The sequence below is a fragment of the Pyrus communis genome, chromosome 5, assembly GCF_041283825.1.
Source record: "Pyrus communis isolate YQ-2024b chromosome 5, ASM4128382v1, whole genome shotgun sequence".
Taxonomy (NCBI): Eukaryota; Viridiplantae; Streptophyta; class Magnoliopsida; order Rosales; family Rosaceae; genus Pyrus; species Pyrus communis.
In genome coordinates this window covers 9,615,404-9,626,847 of record NC_142569.1, presented here as the reverse complement: position 1 = coordinate 9,626,847, position 11,444 = coordinate 9,615,404, and the positions used below count along the sequence as shown (strand labels likewise).

At 34.8% G+C, this 11,444-nt stretch overlaps 1 protein-coding gene across 2 annotated transcripts; it reads right to left on the bottom strand.

Moving 5' to 3' along the window:
• Nucleotides 1-8,229: 8,229 nt before the first annotated feature.
• LOC137724718 (protein ACCELERATED CELL DEATH 6-like) lies at nucleotides 8,230-10,730 on the bottom strand. 2 transcript variants are annotated; one of them, XM_088694200.1, is made up of 4 exons: nucleotides 9,938-10,710; nucleotides 9,195-9,715; nucleotides 8,707-9,021; nucleotides 8,230-8,438 (listed from the first exon to the last, which is right to left on the bottom strand). In XM_088694200.1, the coding sequence occupies exons 1-4, from the start codon at nucleotides 10,566-10,568 to the stop codon at nucleotides 8,430-8,432; spliced, it is 1,476 nt and encodes a 491-aa protein (XP_088550326.1). In that variant the 5' UTR covers nucleotides 10,569-10,710; the 3' UTR covers nucleotides 8,230-8,429. The 2 variants fall into 2 exon arrangements, with proteins under 2 accessions (XP_088550326.1, XP_088550324.1); XM_088694198.1 differs by having other exon boundaries at nucleotides 8,230-9,021; nucleotides 9,938-10,730.
• Nucleotides 10,731-11,444: the final 714 nt, after the last annotated feature.

The following is an 11,444-nucleotide window of genomic DNA, read 5'->3' as shown; positions in this document are numbered from 1 at the left end:
CTCGCTCACATTTGACTCTTTTATTCAATCCCATATTTAATTAGAGAGAGTTAACATTCTTCGTATTTTGTCATTTAATACTACGATTTAATGTTATTTTTCTTTACTTGTAAATAAAAAATTTTAGATTCAATTATCGGCGAATTTAAACTACATTATTACTAAACTATTATGAGGTTTTGCCCAATCCTCTGCCTCCTTAGTGTTGTTAAAAAAAAAAAAAAAAAAAACCAGACTTTTTGTTTGAACTTTTTATTAAACGCCACACTTCAAATTTGTTATGTGAGAAGGTCCAAATACAAAGATTGCTAATATTTGTTTATTTAATTTTCTGAAGCATACACAAATTTATGATATTTATTAATTATTTATAATAATTCATCAATAATGTAATTCACCTTCCGAACTGGTATTTAAGTGATGATAATAATAATGTAGGCAGAGAAATAATGTTCCTGTCCTATCTCTACGAATCAGAGAGATGGAGCTGCTGCTGCGGCCCTTGTAGTTGTGGGTCGATCTGCTGAAGAGGCTCGTAATACTGTTGTTGAAATAATGTCATTTGGGGAATGTTTGAAGAACATGCAATGAGGTATATGTAGTAGCTAGGTTAGTGTTATATAAAACTGTGGTTAAGTTTACTTAATTTTGTCTAAAACTTTAGGTCTAAAACACAAGTTAATTAGAAGAAATATAAGTTGGTGGCACGTCACAACACTCCTTACAAATCCAGCTACTAAGTTACCGTTATTCGAATAACGAATCACTCATTTAACATATTAGCACAGAAAAATAATATCTCAAGACTCCATCAATAAAAAATGTATCAAAATACAGCATATCTCCAAGTTGGAAAGAAGCTAGTTTTATTTCCTAATCACCCTAGTGCATGGAATCATGTTCAGGAGAGGAGAGTCTTTCTTTTGTTTTTGAGAAATAATTTTAGCACAATCATTTTTCTTAGGCGTCTTAAGCCAAAATAGTCTTAAATTTGGCATAACTCCTAACTTTGGTCTCTGAGATTTGAAATTGACATAAGTGGTCCCTGAGTTTGTCAACCATCAATCATTTTAGTCATTCCGTGAAAAATCTCTGTTAAACAAGAACCAAAATGATAAAAATATTCTCAATTTAATAAACAATGGGCCAAAATGATTTGACAAAACTTGAGAGTATTTTTGTCATTTGGCAGTGTTTTAAAAATCGGCCTAGGTGGCGCCAAACCGCTAGGGGATGAAGGCCTACTGCGATTTAGTGCAAATTGTTTCGAAAAATCAGTCTAGAGATAGACAGCCCTAGGCAGGCTAGGCAGCTAGGTGGTTTGGGGTTTTTTTCTTCTTTATTTTATTTTATTAATTGTGTGTTTTTTTCTTCTTCTTTAGTTTCATGGTTGTATACTAATGGAAATGGTGTACCTAATTTGCAAAGGATGACTATAAAGATTCTCTCATTGACTACAAGTTCATCCAATTGTGAGAGGAATTGGAGCACTTTTATGGGGATACATACAAAGAAAAGGAATAGACTAGATACAACAAGGTTAAATAATTTAGTCTATGTCTAATTAAATGTAAGGATTATGAACAAGAAGAATTTAATCTATCATCCAAGAATACTCCTCATTATGAATATATGCTTAATGTTTTTTTAATATTGAATTTGTTGGATACATGTACCTTATGTATTCTTCTACTTCTATTTTTGCATTTTATCATTCTTTTATTATCCATACAAGTATAGTTTTTTTTTTTTTTTTTTTTAAGTGTAAATAGATACTTATTTACAAGATGTACAATAAATTTACATAAATCCGCCTAGGCCACTTAGGCACTAGGCCCCTGCCCATGGCCCGACTAACACCTAGCTTCTCTTTAGAACCTTGCATTTTGGTCTTATTTGATAGAGAGTTTTCACGGAATGGCCAGATGATTAACGGTGAACAAACTCAATGACCACTGTTATTGAATTTAAATCTTAGAGACAAAAATAAGGAGTTATGCCGATCTAATGAACCATTTTAGCTAAAAAGTCTTTTCCTTATACGTGCATATTTATTTATCTTCTTATATTCATATTAGACTTATTCAATTCAGAATTCAAAATTAAATTAACAAGAATGTGTAAGAAGAGAAAATCAACGAGAGCAAAATAAAGTTCTTTCTTTTCTTTATTTTTTTTTTAATTTTTTTTTAATTTTTTTTTGGGGGGGTGGGGGGGGGAAAGGTTAAGATATCCTTCAACCTAGAACTCTGACCAACAAAATGGCATCACTGAGGTGTAGGTCCAGGATTCTTTGGGAGTTTACGTATTGGATTAGTTTCACTAAAGAAAACTAAGTGCCAATTAGTAGGGCCATGTGGCAATTGCATGTGCCAACACATGGCAAATCGATTGTATTTATTTCTCATTTCATTTCGTTTAGTGACCTAGACATGGCACAATGAGTGTCCATTAGTCCATATACAGGATCTTCTTGAGTTTGACACATACACATGTATATGTGTATATATATTTGTGTGAAAATATTGAGGTGTTGTTTTGCAATAAAACAATGAATGAGGATCCTCTTTTCGGAATCTCTTTGTGACGATCATGAGGATTCGCATATCATGTCCGTTTATCGTATATCGTGCGGTTAATTTTTATCATGCACTGTTTGTGTTTAATTTTAAATAAAATGTTTAAAATGATTTATGACTGCACGATGTACGATTAACGGACAAATACAAGAATCTCCCGAAATTCTCACAAAGAGGATCCCGAAAAGATACCTCACTCTAAAATAATTACGGAGGACTGCGTAATGACTATTGTATAGTGCAGATAAATGTTCTCGGTCCAATATTTTGAAGGTTGAAAATGCATCGACGTAATATAATATATTGTTTTTTTTAACAAAAATATAATATATTGTTAGACTATGTTATACAAGAACATTTTCTGTTAAGTATCTCTACCCTTCAAGTTAATATAGTTTGTATTAATCATAGGGATGAACTAACTAAGGGGCTCGTTTGGCTTTTAAAATGATTGAAAGCACTTTCATCAAAAATATTTTTGGAACTAATCTTTAGTAAAAATACAAATAAATCATTGCTACAAGAAGCACATAGAAAGCACTAAAATTCCCTTTGGAACCCAAAAATAAGTTCACTAAAACCGCTTTCAACCATTTTAAAGTCACTTCCAAACGAGCCCTATAAATTCTTTTGTCACATAATATGCCAGTTTCTATACCTCTAACCAACCTCTAAATTAATTGTTCCTTTTAATTCATTTCGTCAACCAAATACATTAAACAAAGCACAAGCTTTTCATGTGTTGGTTGCTCTCATGATGAGAACACTTAATTTTCGAATTTTATAAACGACAGGTGCATGCACATACAGCAAATATGGAAGAGAAAAAAGGAAATTTTCGAAGCAAACATACTCTCTGTGTTTCTCTCTCCTTTTCAGATACAATGTACCAACAAAATTGGCCACATATCTTCATATAGTTATGCTACTTCTATATAACTATATAATATTGTATGTAACTTTATAATATGCAGGATGATAATACCGAAGCTCCCTGGCTCGTATATATTTTTCTCAGTTGAGTCTTTTTTTTGCTGCATCACATAATTTTGTCACTCCTAAACATAGTTTTGTCACATGCATGTTTCAACTTCCATTGTTTATCATACTTACAAACTCCTAATGATTAACTCAGATTGTATAAATAAATTAGAGAGAGAGAGAGAGAGAGAGAGTAACTACATACATGGGATCATCAACTTCTAATCCAATAATCGAGAACCCCAACTAGAAAGATGCTTAATTAAGTATTTTAAAATGATAGACTATTTCCAGACTTCATTTCTTCCTGATATAACAATGTTTTTGCCGGAGGTTTTTGACCTAGCTAGACGTCCCGACAATACTACTTTAACATAGATGAAAATGTATTCAGTGCAAGAATCCGAGTTAATAATAATATTGAAAGAATTCTCGGTTTGAATAGGGTTTCCAGTGACTCAAGATGCATTTGCAAGTGCTCATCAAATCATGAGTTATCTTTTGCTTAATGCTGAACTGAGTATAAATAAGGCAAAAGTGAATCAGATGACAATATTTAAGCAGGAATTTGAGGCGAAAAAAAAAAAACATCAGTGTGTAAAAATCTTATTTTCTTTATAATAATTCACAAGAATATTTTTTTTTATACCAGCGATATTTCTACTCTAAATAATTACTTAAGGGGAAAGGGGATGTTTGACCTGAAATGCAGCGGGTTGAAGAGAAAACCCCTAACCATTAGAGCAATTCACCTCTTACAAAACTTGAAACCAATTAAGTAGTGGAATAATAATCATGTACATTATTTTTTTTCAATCCATGTTAGTGCAGTTGGCTGTGTATATGCATGGGTTTCTGTTATATATATACATGGGTTTCTGTTTGTCTGGTGCTTCACCAAATTTGGGTGATCAAGTTAAGGTGCCATTATTATTAGTAGGAGAAGATGCCCAGAGCGTCAAATTAGGAACATGATATGATAAGTCCAAGAATTATCGATCTCATACACCTGCAGATAACCCTGCAGGCCAACTTGGGTTTTAGTTATTTCAGTTGGAAAACTTATTAATCTACCTTAACTAGCATGGAAGAGATAGAGTTTCACAAAATAAAATAATTTTTGAGGACAAAATACCTAAATTTAAAAGCCTTTTTTGCAGGTATAGTTGAAATAAAAGAAACCAATTTGCCATTGAATATCATGGATAAGTAATACCGCAGGCAAAGAGGTAAAGTCGCTTAGCTGGTATTCTCTGAAAATGCTGTTGATACGAAATAAATTTTATTATAGCAGTGCTAAAACATGGTCGAGATAGGATTAACTCGGTAGATACCGTTTTAAAGAAATGACGATTCTACGGTATTATTAAAGGAAAGAGTATATATTGGTACCCTTTATTTTAATCAAATTACATGACAATTGCCAATGTTTATTGTCTAACGTTACATAATAATAGTGGTAAGAGACTAAAAACAGCGTGTAAAAATTCTCGATTTTCAATTTGCTACTTGGGCTGCTACTTGTATATAAACCTAAAAGCCAGATTCTAAATGGTTCTACATCCCAAGTAATCAATCATATGTCGCTTAATGAAATTATAGCTAAGGAAAACTGAGTAGAAGTAAAAGATATATACATTACATGATTTTCCGTACCAAATTAAAAACTATGGAGTGAATGTTTAATTTTGTTTGGGACCCTTGTTGTTGGATGATCATGATACTTCCTAAAAATCTAAAAACTTGAGTATGAAGAGATCAAATCTTCTGCACCTAAAATCTTTGTGATTGACCAAATCACAAGTAACAGGACAGCATCGAATCAACTCTTCAGGGTGTGCCCTGCTTATGTCGCAATGTGGAGAGCTGACATTCCAAGTTTGTCTGAGATGTAACAAGTTGAGTTGGAATTTTGAATCAGTAGATGAGCTGCTTTAGGGTTCCCTCTCAATGACGCGCAGTGTAAAGGAGTCCACCCTATTTCATCAACTTCTTTGATTATCCCAGGATTTTTGGAAACAATAGATTGCACAATTCCTAAAACATTGATATAGAAAAAATTAGAAATTTTGTTGTGGGAATCAAGTATACATACGAAAATAAGGCATACCAAGTAACAAGTCGCTTAAGAAGGATCTTGCTCAACGGTAGCTGGACTGGGATTCATATCTCAGTTAAGGATATTGATATATTATCGACTGTCAATATGTCATACTCAATAACTAAGTTGATTATACAGTTGTCGATTTGGATCATGCTCCAGTTATATGTTGATGGGATTCCGTGCATAAGAAGGGTCTAGTACCAAGCAATGTCATGAAGTTAATTACCTTTGTCGGCGAAGTATTTTCGAGTGGCTGCTGCGTGCAAAGCTGTCACACCATTTGTTCGCTGAAAAGGAGATATATGAACGGGAGTCTCGTTCAAAATATAACCAGCAATGCCGGTAGACTCGGCTCTAGCAGCAAGGAAAAGGGATGATTCCTTGGTGCTATAACATGAGCAACACAATTCAGGATCAAAAGCTTCACTACTCCAGCATGATAGTATCGAACAACAACATGCAGTGCTGTATAAATTAGTCATTCGGAGTAGCTTTTTGTAAGCTTCACCATCAATTGGTTGCTCTTCTGGATCAACTCCTTCAATAGGTAGCGATATTGTGCGGTCAATGAGGAACGTTACTACTTTATCACATCCTACTCTCGCAGCAACATGTAGAGGAGTTTCACCATTCTTGTTGGTTGCCAAAACCCGGGAGATTCGTGATTTATTTTCTCTTTTTTGAAGAAGTTTATTTGCTTGAATTCAGCTACGATATGAAGAATATTGTTCTCTTTAGGAGTTTTCTGAAAGAGATCAGCTGTTAGACGACCGTGTCCAATGTTTTCCAAGAAGCCAACTTCACCAGTTGCAGCTGCTAGATACAGAGAAGGATCATGCCTTCCATCTCTCTCTCAGATTTCCTATGAAGTGTTAGAACCAATCAAATATGGATTTTATAATATGTATAACAATTACACAGTTTATAAAGAAATCTAATTCAGCTATATAATTAAACCACAATATGAATAATTAAATGAAGTTGAAAATGAAATCACAACAGATATCACTAACTTGTTTTCGGAATATAGAGGCTTGCAGTAGCAATCTTCTGAGACATAAATATATCCCAAACTTGTGCAATAGTTATTGGATTCTTGCCAACAATATTTATAATGGCTTAAACCAATAGTTATGACTGTTTGAATTCAATCTTATCCTTTCAAAACAGTTGTAACTGTTTCTAGTAAACAATCGTATCATTTCGAAAAAAACTGAATTGTAAAAACAATAATGTAAATATAATACTTTAGTTTTTCGCCCCTCCGAGCCCAAAAGTAGTAAGGCCCAAGGCCCATCTTTGACAGATAATATGCAACTAAATCTAAGATCCAAAGTCTATGGCTTTGGCTCAATTCTTTTCAAGCAATAAGTGAGAAGACTCGCTAATGGTATTGTACATCGTCTAGCATGCCATTCTCTTCACATGGCATTGAACTCTCCTCTCTCAACTTTTAATGATCAAATTAGACACCAGTTAATGGACAAGAATGAAGGCCCACAACGTATGTGCTCTGTAATTAAGTATGAACCGGTGGTTTACTCTCTCACTCTCAGCTTGTCTTGTCTTGCAGTTAAGTCAATTAATCAAATTAAGAAGTAGCCAAAGAAACCCGCGGTTATGTTAAAAATCTCACACGGTTTGTGACCTTTAACTTCAATTTCCTGTGACCTTCAACTTCAATTTCATGCATTGACGTTAGGAAAAATAAGATAAAAAACTTACTGGTTATGAAAGTTTAGAATCTTTCATAACTCACACGGTATGTCCTCCTTAACAACAGTTATACAGCTTAATATGAAGGTTTTTAGTAGGTGTTTTCTGATGGAAAAGATTGCACTATTAGGTGATTTTCCTCTTGTTGCCCGATATACCCCAAGAAAAAAACTCACGTGGGTGGCGCATTGTCTTTTAAGACCAAAAGTTTCACGGCGTTGATCAAACGGACCAATGGTGAACGTTTTGTTACATTTAAGGATGTAAATTGACGAAGTTTTAGTTCACAAATGAATTCTAAACACGGATACAAATTTAGGAAGGGATTCTGAAGTTTAGTCTAATGAGTAATGTTAGACTCCAAGTATTTCCCAACCCTTTTGCATAGCATCGTTTCTACATTTCTTAATATAATTCATTTCATGCAGAAGCACTTCCAGTGTACTTAAGTGATTATAATTTATAACCCTCCCATAATTACTTGACCATAGACAGATCTCATGTGCAAGTGGTGTAAGACTTGGGACGAGACAAACGCCACAAGTAGTACTTATACGACACCTTTAAGCTAAACGCCATCGTCTAACACTATATCAAACGTTATAAAGTGATGGATACATGTAATACATGACAAAAATACACAAAGGTTGTTTGATAATAGCCGTTGTGGGATACAAATATGTATGACGGTGAAAAACCGTTGTGAATTAACTTTAAATTACGACACACTCAAGCACAACAATATTGTGAACGACCGTTTTTCACCATTGTCTAGTTATTTTTTATAGGATTATATTTCTTGATTCCACTAATTTTGGAAAAGGTAACGACGATCAATGTAATAGAAAATTGGAAAGTAATATAGTTACATTCATCATTGTCGAAAAGTTAAATTATTTTTAAATTGAAATCAAACGACCCCCAACATTTCCATAAATACCAGTTACTTATAACTTCCAGGAGCCATTAAATTACGTGGTTCTGGAAGTCGTGGATCCTTCTTTTCCTCATGATTATTTGAAATAGACGCTTCGCAACCGAGATAACAACTAGTGCGCCTACAATTACAACAATAAGCAGGAGCGTATCAGAAACAACGGTTTCGTCGCCACCATACAAAAAATATTTAACCATACTTTGCCCGGGTGGCTTGGGTTCCACTGCTGCCAGGGCTGCCCAAAATGCTATCACCATTCCAGCAATGGAATAATTAATAAGACTCGCGGGTGTTGGCAGATGGGTGGATAGGACAGATATCGGACTGGATTCATTATATATCGCAAACACTGAGAGTACGAAGGATAGCTGGTTAAAACCCGAAAATACTTTGTAAGCTGCTTTTTCTCTTAAAACTGATGTTCCATCTTCTTTAAACCCTCCAGGCGGGTTGATAAGGGCTGTAAATGTAACGGTTGCAATGACCGTCGCTACCACAAGTTTCGCATCATTTTTATTGAAGGTCGGATCCGAATAAGCCTGCAAGTTTTCTCTCGTATTTGTAGTATTGACTAGCGTCTCAGACGTACTGATCTCCTCTTGGGATTCAAATTTCTTGAACTCCTGCTTGATTTCTTGTTGAAAATATGGCACGGGAACGACAATGTCTCCCAGGTAGCGAACATTGCGACTTTTTATGATTTCCTAAAACATAAATAAAGCACTACACTTTTAATAAACATATACAGGACTTAAAAACAAAAAGGTAACGAATTTGGATTAAGATATGTTCTGCCTTTGATTCTCTCCAATATAAGAAAAGAAAATAGAGAGTTCAAAGTTGAAATCCAAGGGAAATAAATAAAAGATTTGCATACCTTTCTTCCCGTGTTATTGGCGAGCAAAATGTCGCTAACTTGCAAAAATTTTTTATTGATAGCAGTTCTGTTCAACCTACTGTCTCTCCTTAAAATAGCAACAATTTTACTATTTTTGCGAATAGCAGCTAGATGCCAAGGAGTGTTTCCATCCTTATCTGCTTTGTTTATAAGTATCGCAAGCTTAGGCGTTTTCAAAATGTACTTCACAACATCTATTTTTTCGCCTAAAACTGCTGCATGTAGAGCTGTTTGGCCTTTCTGAGTGACACAATTGCAAATATCAGGACAACGTTGAATCAACTCATCAATTATTTTGGTATGCCCTGCATATGCCGCAACGTGGAGAGCTGACATTCCAAGTTTGTCTGGGATGTAACAAGCAGAGTTAGAATTTTGAATCAGTAGTTTAGCTGCTATAAGGTTCCCTTTCAGTGATGCGTAGTGTAATGGAGTCCACCCTATTTCATCAACTTCTTTGATTATCCCAGGATTTCTGGAAACCATAGATTCCACAATTCCTACAATGTTGATATGCAAAAAATTAGAAATTTTTCTGTGGAATCAAGTATAAACATGAAATAAGGCATACCAACTAAAAAGTCTCCTAAGAAGGACCTTGCTTAGCTGTAGCTGGACTGAGATTCATATCTCAGTTTTGTGGATCATGCTCCAGTTATATGTCTATGGGATTCCATGCATAAGAAGGGTCTAGTACCAAGCAATGTCATGAAGTTAATTACCTTTGTCGAAGTATTTTCGAGTGGCTGCTGCGTGCAAAGCTGTCACACCATTTGTTCCCTGAAAAGAAGGAGATATATGAGTGGGAGTCTCGTTTAAAATATAATCGGCAATGCTGGTAGACCCGGCTCTAACGGCAAGGAACAAGGGTGATTCCTTGATGCAGTAACATGAACAGCACAATTCAGGATCAGCTCTCATCAAAAGCTTCACTACTCCAGCATGATCGTATCGAACAGCAACATGCAAAGCTGTATCCATTTCCAAATTAGCCATCCAGAGTAGCTTTTTGTAAGCCTCACCGTCAATTGGTACCTCTTCTGAATCAACTCCTTCAATAGGTAGCGATATTGTGTGGTCAATGAGGAACTTTACTACTTCATCACATCCTACTCTCGCAGCAACATGTAGAGGAGTTTCGCCGTTCTTGTTGGTGGCCCAAAACGGGGGAGATTCATGATGTATTTTCACTTCTTTGATGAAGTTTATTTGCTTGAATTCAGCTGCAATGTGAAGAATATTGTTCTCTTCAGGTGTTTTCTGAAAGAGATCAGCTGTTAGACGACCGTCTCTAATTTTTTCCAAGAAGCCAACATCGCCAGTTGCAGCTGCTTCATAAAGAGAAGGATTCATGCCTTCCTTCTCTCTCTCTCTCTCTCTCTCTCTCTCTCTCTCTCAGATTTCCTATAAAGTACAAAGTTGAAATAAAAGCACAACGCAAATTGCAATGGAGGATTTGTGAACAATGTGTGATCACTTATAGGAGGCGACCGGCAATTCCTAAATGCTAATATTGCCAATTTCATGACAAGCAGGTATATATATAGATATACTAAAAGTCAACGATAAGATATCATATAATGCTTATAAACAGATAATTTGCTCATTTTTAATTAAGATTCTAAAAGACGTTAGGTGCTAGTCGGGCGGTAAGATAGAGCATAGCGCCTAGACGGTTAGACAGGGCATATCGTTTAGGCAGAATTAAGTAAATTCATTATATTTCGTGTAAATAAGCGTGTTTATGCTTAATATATATATATATATATATATATATATATATATATATATTTATCATAAACAATAAAATAGAATGACATATAAATTATGAAGTATGAGAACATAATCAAAACCTGGAGAACAAGCATATAATATGTGTTCATTTCATTTAAGTATTCAACAAGTCTCTTACAATTTATTGAAGAAAAAAAAATGCAAAATGAAAGTTATCTATTTTCTCTCTAAGTGAGTTGACACCTAGACGGGTGCCTAGATGGTCTAAATGCCCTTTCTTAATTTCAAACACCTAGGCATTAATCGAGACAGTGACTTTTTGAACAAACGATATTATCTCACTAAGGGGTGGGCTTAGCCTCACAATGAGCTAGCAATAATGTTGTTCAAACTCGCTTTTAGTGAGAATCAAACCTAAGACCTCTCACTTACAAATGAAGAGGAATACCACTAAACTACAGTATTAAGTGGATTTCAAAGGAAAAAGAAAACTTT